The following is a 12,356-nucleotide window of genomic DNA, read 5'->3' as shown; positions in this document are numbered from 1 at the left end:
CGCATTCGGAATAGAAATTCCGAATGCGTTTTAGATTTTAAGCGTGACGCTCGGTTTATCATAAAACTGGCTCTCAGCAGGTCGCTAAGGGATCCTTTTTAAACTCTTACGCACATACACAGTCGGGGTCGATCAGGCTACTGTTTCGCATGCACGGTTGGGCGAGAATGCCGCGAGATACAATTTGTGTGCAAATATTTCGTGTCAAGCTAGCAACACTAATGTATGTTTTAATTTTAATTCGGTTTGGTTTGGTCGCAGAACTTTAATTTAAACTGCCTGAAAGAATTTCGTTGCTCTCCAGTTATACGCGTTTTGCGTAGCATTCAGAAGACAAATACTAATCCTTCTGAAAAGTTGAGCTTCCCGTTTTTAACTTAGCTGAGATAACTTAAAGCTTTGCCATTACAACCTAGTATTGTCCGTCACTGAGCCGTTTTTAGATGCCGAATCATGCAGTGCTCTTCATCCACAGACTTAGAAGTTAGAACTACCTTGTACTGCATGATAAACAGTACTACAAAACGTACTGCTCAGTAGCTTTCATTTGAATGGTGGGTTTCATCAACAGACTCAGAAGTAAGAACCACCTTGTACAGCTTGTTAAACAGTACTAGTGCTGCTCAATAGCTTTCATTTGAATGGTCACACGTCGGGGTTTCATCCACATACTTCAAATTTAAAACCACCTCGTATAGCATATATATATAATAAACAGTACTAAAGAGACTTAAAGAGGCTACGACACGGGGATTTTGCAGATTTTTGGTCTCAGCGGTTCTAAAATTAGTGGTTGGCAACTTATCCATGAAAAACATTATCTTTGAACATCAAAAGAAAGATATAACTTTAATTTGCGGATAGAAATATAAAAATTAAGCTACGGCTGAAAGTTTTGAGCAGTTCTTTCATGTGGTACTATTTTTTACGAGTTTGTCACTATCTTTTAGCTTTGGGGGACACGGGCTTATCAGTCAAACGGGCTGTTGCGTCTTAAAGGCTTTAGGCATGTTTGGAAGAGACTAATTATACAAAGATCATGAAATTCGAATAAGGCTAGCGCTGATTAAAGAATCGTTGGTTTTGTTAGCTGTACTGACTTGATATGTTTTTACTGATCGATTCAGTATTGTCATTAATCTGTAGATAGCAAAGGGCCTACTTGTAGAACTCTTATCTAATTCATTCGGTTGTTTTGTACCTAAGGCAAACGAAAATATCTTCAAACTATGACACAAAAAGCTAAAGAATGTAATAATCTTAAAAAATGGCCATTGGAAAATAATTTGATAAATAGTAAAAAAAAACGGTCATAGCCTTAAGTACGGTGCGAATAGCTAAATGGACACGTGTTATCCAACATTGACGCATCTTTGTTTATCTTTTTGCTTACGGTTTATTTCTTCTAGAATGTTTAAGGTTGTGTAATAACCTAGGAAACAACTAAATACACACTCTAAACATGACCCGAAAGACCGCAATTATTTTGAAATAGCTAGCGTTTTCATTCTACATAAGTCAATTAAAATACTTTTGTTTGAAAACAAACGCACATCTGTTGAAAAGCTACATTCCATGCATGGCGTACACAATTTTTATTATTATTTTCTTTTACTTTTTCGAGGTTCTCTCAGTGTTCTCTAGGCTGATTTACAGTGGGAATATGAAAAACGTGTACCTTTACACTTTAAAAGAGAAAAAAGCGGGGAAAGAGAACGTTGCTCCATCCATTGCTCTCCATTAGTTTACCTATATTTCCTGCTGTTAGAGCTGTCGTTCGATAGGTTTCTACATATATTTACATATCCAAGATGAATTTTAGTGTTCATGATTTTCTGATTCATAATGTAATTTAAGCAAGATCCAACATTTCTTCGAAAGAAATTATTTGAATTCTTACTGTTGTCAAGAGAAATCGTAATTCCGTTTTATTTTCGATGGGGCATCAAATAGTTTTTTTTATCTCGAAAACAAAATACTTCAAATGTTTGTTATTATGTATTAATCAACTGCCAAAAATTTAACCCCCGAAGGCTATTTTGGAAAGCGCAGTTTATAATATTTACTCGATTTCTCTTGCTGTTCCAACATTTTACCAAACGCGTAAAAAATAACTGTTGGTAAACAAAGTGTGATACTCTTGTTGTTTAACCGGTAAATTAATTTGAAACAAGTGCTCAACTACCAAACCCCTTGCGTAATCGGTTACTAAACCTTTTTTTAATTTGCATACACGAAGACATTTCATAATCAATGGTCGTAAATTTTTTTACTCATTGTGTATTACCTGTTAGGAATTGTTTGTCCCAGGTTTAGGAAAAGGACAACGAGTAAATTTTTTTCGTAGACTTAAGTTTGGTGGGCAGAATTTTAATGGACAATCATTTTTCACTCCAGTGTCGGAATGCGGTGTTGCCTGGAGCAAGTTTTATGCATGCATACCACTAAGCTCTGCTAATAATAATCCGACATACTTAAAACGAAGATAGTGGATTTATTCAAGTGCCATTAACCGGAATGTAAAGTAATTTTAAGCCTTACAACCTTACACATTAATTATTTGTTAAACTCTAAACCAGAAAAATCGTCGTTGTCGCCAATGGCTATAACCAGCGAGAGCAAGTCAACACGAATTTTCAATCGAGTTTCAAATTCCTTTTCAATTGCAGTTCCTTCATAAAAGAACGCAGTAAATATATCATATCTACTGCACTTCATTTTTTAAATATTTCTTCAAAAACCCCATCAGGAGCAAATTATATATCTAGAATCAGCTATTCCTTTGCATTTCCATTAAGAGAAGGTTGGCAGGGGTCAATGACGAATAGCGGTCGGAATGTGTGCTTGTCAACCTGTTTTTATTTATTATAAATAGAAACGGCTTGAAACACGCAACATTCTATTTGTATAAAGACTCTTTTCTGTGGATGCATCAGTACTTTCTTAATTTTAATTTAAACAACCAGTGAAAATCACTGTTTAGTGATTAGTGAGGACTAATGTCTTACTTGGTTAAACATTCCTATTGCATAGGTCTCAAAAAATTGTTCCATACAAACTGTCTGGAATTAAAACAAATGTTAAAAAACACGCAGCTTTTAGTTTCGAGTTAAAATAAAATGAGCAATTTTTCATTAGCGTGCACACCAGGTAGCAACCTTTTCACCTTAAATTGAATTTTTGCGTCAACTGTGCCTGGTGCAAAGTTAAACTGTGCCTGGTGCAAAGTTAAACAGCTCTTATGAGTAATTCAGAGTGCCACACAAATTGCTTGTTTGGTTGTTCTTGAGACGAAAAACGTTCAAGTAAATAAGTATAATTTCATCAAAAAATGCATAAAAAGGAAACATTTTATCGAAAGGCACCCGTAACTATAAACATGTCTGTAGCCAGTTTCTAGAATCTTTGGATGAATTCCCATACACAATGACATTATTTACTCCCACGTTAGTAAGTATGTAATGACGTTCTAGTTTGGCATTGTTTTGAATGATAAATTATTAATTGTATTATTCCTTTGTTTTCTTTCAATCCTGCCGCGTCCCCTACTTATAAGAAGTTGGCTCGAAGAACTTGCTTCATTCCGCAGCAAATCTCGGAGAGGTAAGTACATTTTTGGATGCCCTTTTTACAGTAAGTTTTCCTTCATGATTTGGACTCCAATTTTTTTTCTTTTTAGTAGCCTGTTGACTGTGCTGAGTTTCTGGAGCAGAATCTTGAGCGAAGTACATTCAAACTTTGGTAAGTTGTATAGTTAAGTTAGCATGATAATCGTGTCTCAAATTCTTTCTCAGAAAGTGCAATCGCAAATCTGTTTCTAAAAAGTTAAGATTACAACACAGAAAAACATTACTTTTCACATTGCAAATGCCTCTTTGGAGCGTCAACAAGAAAAGGGTAGAAAAATTAACGTTTCACTGTTTTATTAATCCCGATTGCGTCTCAAGTCATAGAATAATTTTCTGGAATGATCTTATAAATCTCTCTTAATACGTCGTTCTCGCTCAGGGTTTCATTGCGGTATTTGGTATAGAACGTAGATGAGCTTCGTTTAATCATTTTTTCGTATTTTGAGCAAAACAAAACCGAACTGCTGCAAATTCGGTTCTTCAAGCTTCAAGGGAGTGGCATTCAACCAAGCGAATCCAGTCGAATACCCATGAAGTTTAGTCTTGGAGTATTTTATTTTGCGGATTGTTAAAATTAAAAGAGGCAGGCTTGAATATTTATTGGGATCTTTCTCTGTTAAATCTTTGCATTTAAAGTTTGACTGATAAATTTGAGAAATGCGATAGCCGTATAATTGAGCGCATTTAGTTAAGTTAACTTCTGCTAGAAAATGCTTGAAATATCCAGTCCTATTTGTTCATGGATTGTATTCATGAGACCTAGAATCTAAACATTTTTGTATTACGATGATAAAAACCTCGAAAACTTTCATCCACGGTAGCAAAACATTATAAACTAAGTCATCTGCTAAATCTAGTCAGGAATTAATTTACAGTGAACTAAAGTGAAAACTGTGCCGGACTGCTTGCGAGCAATTTCTTTAACCTTAAAAGACGTTTTTGTTATTGGATGACGTCTCTGTGATATGTTATTTTACGTTTGGGTGTGTTAGCTTTTTATTTCTTCTCACCCAGCAAGAAAATACGCCTGTTATCGCATGTTCGCATACCAAACATGGCCTCACGCATGGCTGAGTGTAAAAAATGTACGCGAGAAAAGAAGATCCAAATGGTCTAAGCGTTTTGACATTTTGAAATTCTAATGTTTTAAAACATTTTAATACGCATACTTTGGATTTTGGGGTTTCGGTGTGCTGAAGGAATTTTTGCTATTGTTTGCTCTCTGGTCATAGGGATAGCTGGTCAATGATCGAATACCAGAATGTTCAAGAAATCAATGATCCATTTTTCCAGAACGGCGCAACTTAGCAAAACCAAACTGTGATACTTACCAAAAATACTAGCCTGTATTTAATGTTCTCTTGTTTTGAAACATTGAAACTTTTGTTTTAAATGGCTCTTTTTTTTTCTAGTTTTGAGTTGAAACTTAATTACGGAGTGATTAAAGGGGGACTTTATCGCAAATAACATTCTTCTGCTTCCAAAGATTTTTTCTTTTCTCTTTTTCTTTTTCTACATTGAACAGTGGAAGACATAAAAAACTTCTGGGATCAAATATGCAAATAATAACAACAATCCTTGTTAATAAGCCAGCTTTACTCTTGAGTTATTTAGCTGTTTGTCGAATATTTGTTATTTTGTTTTAACAGAAACCAAGCTTTAAAGAGTCGGTGGAATTTTACAGTTCAACATGACGAAGCTCATTCTGTTTATGACACTTGCAATTGCCGTCCAGCTTGTGAGAGGTAATTGAAGGCTTCTTTTTATCTTAACGAGTGACATAAATAAGGTATAAGGTAAACAAGGTATAAATAACGATGAGAAGAACTCCAAGCAATTTCAGTGAACTTTAACATTTATTCTTATATCAATCAATCAATCTTACTTGTCCTATTACATTCTAAGTTCTAAGCTACAATATTTCATTAAGTAGACTTAGGAGAGGAACTCTCAGCAAACCCTACCAGGCTTTTCGAGGAGAGTCCCCATTAAATTAAACGTTACTTAAACGTTTTTCTACACACAAACAGCATGTATGTAACTGTTATGCTCTCGACTGAATCAATCAAATCATTTAAGACATGTACGGCAAATGACATACCAAGTTCAGTGAATAATTCGTGTCAAAGTCTTTATACATTGATTGTTGTATGATTTAACTTTGATATCAAGTAAAAAAAAATAGAGCTACTATAGTCACTTAATGAAAAAAGCAGCAGTTTTTCTTTGTCGTTTAAAAAAAAATTGGTATTATTGTACCGAACCAGAGCCGTTTTCGTTATTTGGAGGCAGTGTTGAGTGTTAACATTACATTTTTCTTTATCTCAGGTCAGGGGGATCCTGCGGGCGCTGTCACTTGTAACAACGATCACACGGTTGATATTACCATCACCGACGTGGATGATCTTGACGAGTGGGTAGCATCGGATTGGCAATTAAAAGGCGAGGCGGCATGTGAACCAACATTTACCGACGCTTCGACAGTAACCTACAGCGGTTTGCACCTACCTGACTGTGCTTTGGAACAACAACAGTTAGCTGACAGCGTCAAATACGTTCTTGAAGTCAGCGTTACAAAGGGTGACCCGGGTGGTGCAGGCCAGTTGCGTGCATATGACCACCTGTACTATGTGTCATGTGATTATGACAATGAAGGCAACGTCGAGGCAAACTTTATTCCGATAGTGAACCGAGGCAACAACGACACAGGTACGTATAGCGTGCAACAGTTATGGTTTCCAATTAAAAAAGTGTTCCTTTCACTGCAATTAACCGTGTACAGTGAAATCTCGAATTATCGAACCTTGAGCTTCAAGGGGAATGAAAATTGCATGGTTCGATTAACTCCAAACTCAAAGTTCTTATCAGATGACGATCGACTTAATAACTATCCAAAGTCAATGAAAAAAAAAGAAATAAAAACACTTCGTCTGTTAATATATAACCCAGTAATGAATCTTAGCACTATTTTTTCGTCAATTTAACAATTTTTGTGACATCGCCAATCAAGGATAAACATTGTCATAACCATCATTTGTACTCTAAATTTATTATCTTTTTCCATACCTAGCAGAGGCGTACATTTCCTCTGTTCTCAGTTGAAAGTCGTTTTCAGCCATAAACTGTGAGAGACGAATCTGGCTTTTGTCCCAAACTCAAAATATCAATTCCTTTTACATATTTTCATACATGCAGATTTCTTTGAATCAAAGCTCTAAGAAGTTGGTGATGCATCAAAGATATCATCCTACAGCTAGTTGATCGTGTTCGTTATTCTCTCCACCTGTCCTCTTAACAAGGTCATGATGATGCCAGGAGAAATTAAAAACTTATCAGCGATGCTGTTATAAACACCTTCAATTTTCAATCTTCACATGCAATCTTGATCATTGGTAAAGTTTTATCTCTTCATAGAGGTAGAGACCAAAATATTATCACAGTTCAGGGCCCAGTTGTTCAAAAAGTTAAACCAGATAAAGCGACTGTTTCTTTTCAAATAATGTCGTCTGTTACACATTATATTAACCTTTTACTTTTGTCATCTCAAACAAATTTAATATAAAAAAAATGGGAGCAAAGCACTTCAATCCCCAATTACCAGGTAATTCGTGCATTCGGCCGAGCCTTGAAAGATATAATAGGGTTTTTCAGGTACCTAAGAAAGTGTTTTTGATTGCATTTTTTTCTGCGGAATTAACAGCTTTCTATACCTGGCTAATTTTACTTTTCTTTCCTTTATTGCCTAGGTAACGCATTGTTTACCTTGACACTTGATGTTTCTACAAGCGATTCCTCTGTCGTTGCTCCATCCAACCCAATGCCGCTGGATGTAACGTTGTATTTCACAGCCGCGGTCGAGACTCAAAGTTCTGCACCCAACCTTGACCTTTTCCCTGTAAGCTGCTGGGCGTCATCGAACAGTGAGCCGTCGTCAACTGATAACAGAGTTACTCTCATAACAGACGGGTAAGGAATTGCATTATTAGGTTGATCTCGATATATAAACGGTAAAGTTAAGTGACACGCTCATACTTTTTTTTATAAGTGATTATATACCCTGAACCATAAAGTCACTAAAAACGTTAATTCGATAATAACAATGTTTATTCCCCGATTATATTTATTCCCTAAGTTTATTTGAGAGACATTTTACACTCGCCGAAGACCGTTTTTAGAAGTTAATAGAAGTAGACGATGTTGAAACATTAAAAAGTTGCTAAAAAAGTTTCGGTCTTTGACCTTCATCATTTAAACCGATTGAATACGATGCGCTGTATATTGGATGATAGAATGTTGGAGTGACAGTGGAGCACAACAGAAAATATGAATAAATGTTAAACGGTAAAAGAGGCCATCACGCCTACCGGGAGAAGCTGGTAGAAATTTACAGTCCAGACAATGTCAAATAAGTAGAATAAGTCATATAAGTAGAATCAGAGATATAACTATTAGAGTGACATTTTAGTAAATGTTGTAAATTTTGGCAAATTTGTAATGTTTTAACGTCAAAATTTGTCCGTCTTTAGCTTTTTTACTATTTTCTTTACATATATCTCACACACGGACAAAAATCTTTAATAACTGACAGCTGAGATCTAGGATCTGCAAAATTCACTGATAGCTGAGAAATCGCAGAACATTAAATTGATAACTGAGATTCCAGAACCCCAATTCAGACCCTCTAAAGAAGGCTTGTTTTGAACCAAAACAGCAAATAACTTTTTTGTTTTTGTCCCATTTCAGTTGCGGTAGTGCTGCTGTCAGTGAGGACAACACAAACACACTGGCGTACAGTTGCGCCGCTGACAGCTTAACAGAAACCTTTTCGATCAACTCGTTCAGGTACTTTGGGGCTGCGGCAGGCGATACGGTTTACTTCCACTGTACTCTCAGAGTCTGTCTGGCGGACTTGGCCTCCGCGGATTCTGATTGCGAATGCCCTGCTGATCCTGCCGCGTGCCCCGCAAAGAGGAAAAGGCGTTCGGTGAATAATTTTGTAGAGGAGGTTAATGTGCGAGCAGGCCCTTATACCTTTGTTGACGACACCGAGAAAGAAGAAGGTACGTAGAATTCGTTATCTTAAAATGAAGTTTTTTTCCTCCAGGGCAGTTTAGCCTCTAGTCAAACGTGCATATCACTGACGTGCATAGAAATGGGTAGTATAACTTCAACTACAGATTTTCCATATATACTTGAACAAATAAACCGTCTTTTTTTACAACAATGCAAATGAATCGAGGCGTCATACAAGAGCTCTTCCTACTCAATTTATGACTGAAAAGATAAATACTTCTTTCCAGACAAAACAATTTAAACGCAGTTATTTGTGCTACATTATGAATATATTTTATGATATGATTGAGTCGTTCACTCTTTTGTTAAGACTGTTCACGGCCTTACTAATTTCAACGCAAGCGAGGGAGAGCGCGCGAGCGAGGTTTTTATCAACCTCGTTTTCTCGCTTAACACCACCGACCCCCTCGTGCCTCCCCTTTTTGCTGGCTTCCAGTTCTCTCGCATTCTTTTCCCGCTTTCAACGAGGAAGATAAAAAGAAAATGAAAAAAGGCTGTGAAACATGATAATCAGACAGATGATGGTTTACAATAGCGAAACACCTTGGAAATTATACTAAAAATTAATATCTTTTCTTTTTCAGTTGAATCGGAGAAACAGGATGAGCCCCAGTCTTTCTCAACCAACTTGGCCATCATTGTCGCGGTCAGCGGTGTTGTCGTCGTGGCCGTCATTGTCTGCGCAACCGTCTTCCTTGTCGTGCGCAATCGCAACAAGCGCAGACAAGACAGAGATCTGAATGTGGTCACCTAAGAACCAGACTGGAAGACCTGGTCAAATGAAGGAGCTGTATTTAACATTGACGCATGTGGAGCAAACTTTGTAGACTTTCAGGCCATAAAACGTCAGTTATCACTTTTTCAAAAGTGCGTATGATGCGGCTTAGCAAATCATCATGTTAAGCTGTTGAGACTTATTACTAATACCTGAAAAAAGTAGAGAATAACTTTCTATCTTCAGTAGTTCAAGTATAAGCATTCCGGAAACTAATTGACTTTTCTGTTTTCAGGGCACTTTTCGTTCTTACACGAATTTTTAACTGTAAGAGCGAAAAGTCTTTTTGAAAATAGCTTACTTGCTAAGTTAACAACTGGCAAACATTTTCAAATGTCATTTTGTAATCAATTACTTCAAGTTTTTGAGTATTACTTTTATGGCTAGCTGTTTGTTTTTAAAATCTGAATAGTTTTATCCAAGGTCTGATACCCTGAAACCCTGATTTGTAAACCAAGTTTTAGCAGTGCTTTCACAAGGCACTGCTTAAACCTGGTTTACGTATCAGGGTTTCATCCTGTCCAATTGAGATTTTACACTGATAGTGAATGAACTTATTTAGAGCCCTCTTTTATCCGTAAGATAGAAAAAATCTCAGTGACTTTCTTATTTTTCCTATTCTGTTTTTCAAACAGAATTCCATTGTGCGCAGTACAATAATACAGCCCTTCAGGGTTTTTTTCTTATTATCACTTCTGCACGTTAACGAGTTTGCACAAGAATCCCAAGTAGATTTTAAAACGTTTTAACTAACAATTTAACGTCATGTTACAGAGTTATTAAATAACTCTGTCACATGACGTTAAATTGTTAGTTATAAAAAGTGTTCCTGGATTTTTCGTATGCTGAATGGCAAGGCTTTCTGTAAAGCTTAATAGCAGTTTGAAGGTTTGAAACCTTTAAACTGCTATTAAGATTTACATGTAACCTACAATGGACCAAAATACGCACTCCTTACTTACTTGATCACACGTTTACTATTTCTGGTAAATGTGTGATGAAATTAGTAAGAAGTGCACAAGCTAACAGAACAGAGTTATGCATAGGGCCTATTGTATGGCTTAACAAGTATGGAGGCTTCAGCTTTTGCGTGAATTTTTTTAATCATAGCAGGTGCTTTAAAGGCTCCATTAGTCTAGTAAGCATAATCATATAGTTTTGAATATGCTTACTAGACTATTGGAGCCTTTAACTAAGGGCTGGAATTTAGGCCTGCTGAGAAAAACCGAAGTTCAATCAGTTGGGATAAATATACCAACATGACATTGGTATATTTATCCCAATTGATTGAACTTGTACAATATATACTGTAGAGTGCAAAACAAAAACTAAGGAATTTAAAAATAATCGAGATACGTTTCGATATAGGGGTGAGAAATGGTTATACTAGAAGCAAGGGAATTAAGAACAAGATTTCGGAAATATCTAAACTTCTTGAAAATCATTCTTGTTCTGTCATTCAGCCTGTGGTTTAAAGGACGATCCAGTTTCCATTCTCCACCCATTGATGTACAATTTTCCATGTAACTTGCACAGCAATAAAATGACCTGTATCCTTGGATACTATGAACTGTGTCTGTCGTAGATGTATAATTACATAGTGAATGTTGATAACATTATCCAGCAATGGGCAGCGTATAAAAACCTGCTTCTCTAACCATATTCCGGAGTCCGGCGAAGGGTCCGTAATACAGAGTGCAACATACGTTATTGGTTATGAATGGGTACTGGCAAATTTACTGCTGGGGGTAACCCTGCGATGGACTAGCATCCCATTCAGGGGGGACCAGTAATATTCCTGGCCGCTAAATGCTACAGAAACCGGGTTAAGCTCCAGCAAAGTTGGGCCACTTGGATCGAGGGTTTACCTTATAAGCAAGCAGCATGTTTTATTGGAAATCCGCGAATCTATTTGGTTCTTTTAAGCCCAGTAAAATGCTTCGAAAGGTGAATGATGCTTGGCGCATTATTTCCCACTGTACATTTGTAATTAAGCTGAACCTTTTTGCTTTGTTGTGGCCTCACGAGTTTGAAAAACTTTGCCGACAACTCTGATTTGGACTAAGTCACACCACCCCGTGACGTCATCTGTGCGTCTGTACACTTATAGGCTTATAGATGACAGGTATTCCTTTAAAAAACTACCCGACTCAATGAGCTTTACTTTGCTAGGCATTCAACTACCATTCATGGAATTCGAGCGGTATCGTCAAAATACTCGACAGAAACTTACAGCTTTCCATATTTTATTTTCGAGTTACCTTATTATAGGAAATTAACGCTTGTGTAAATTAAGGTATTTGAAATTAACGCGACTTAAATTAACGCGAATTGAAGGAAAAATTACATCCCAATAAAGGAAATTAACGCGAAAGAGGGGGTAACATTTCAAAATGAAGGAAATTAATGCGACGAACACCAAGAAAAGACACGTTGAGACAACAGGAACAAGTTTATTTCTATACTAGGCGTTTAATCCTAAGCGTAGGGGTTATCTGACCGCCTTGAGCGTTCTTCACAGTTTTAGTGATACCGGTAGATTTTTTCCCTAATGAAATAATGCCTTTTCCCGGGAGTCAAGAACGTCTGGACTGTATCGAGAAATTGGGGCCAAAATAATGGAAATAAAGGTCATGGAAATTAACGCTCCACTTAACGGCGCGGAAATTAACGTTAACAAAAATTAACGCGACTTAAATTAACGCGAATTTTTGAATTGAAATTCGCGTTAATTTCATGAAGCGTTAATTTCCTATAATAAGGTAGTTACTGTCTATTTCAGGATACATTCCCAGACAAACCCCGCTGACTTAAATTGTTTTTTTATATATTTTTTTCTCTACAGTTACCTATCTACCATCTCATATTCTACGCACGAT

General features: G+C 36.6%; 1 protein-coding gene across 2 annotated transcripts; it reads left to right on the top strand.

Moving 5' to 3' along the window:
- Window positions 1–3,489: 3,489 nt before the first annotated feature.
- On the top strand, window positions 3,490–11,043 carry LOC144635014 (uncharacterized). Of its 2 annotated transcripts, none has more exons than XM_078494081.1 (7): window positions 3,490–3,603; window positions 3,680–3,741; window positions 5,279–5,374; window positions 5,958–6,338; window positions 7,376–7,595; window positions 8,373–8,689; window positions 9,287–11,043. In XM_078494081.1, exons 3-7 carry the CDS (start codon window positions 5,320–5,322, stop codon window positions 9,454–9,456), a joined length of 1,143 nt encoding a protein of 380 aa, XP_078350207.1. In that variant the 5' UTR covers window positions 3,490–3,603; window positions 3,680–3,741; window positions 5,279–5,319; the 3' UTR covers window positions 9,457–11,043. The 2 variants fall into 2 exon arrangements, with proteins under 2 accessions (XP_078350207.1, XP_078350208.1); XM_078494082.1 differs by having other exon boundaries at window positions 3,555–3,603; window positions 3,683–3,741.
- Window positions 11,044–12,356: the final 1,313 nt, after the last annotated feature.

Source organism: Oculina patagonica, chromosome 13 (assembly GCF_052425735.1).
Source record: "Oculina patagonica isolate OP01 chromosome 13, crgOcupat, whole genome shotgun sequence".
Taxonomy (NCBI): domain Eukaryota; kingdom Metazoa; phylum Cnidaria; class Anthozoa; order Scleractinia; family Oculinidae; genus Oculina; species Oculina patagonica.
Note: the sequence above shows the minus strand (reverse complement) of the source record. Positions and strands in the feature narration are given on the sequence as shown.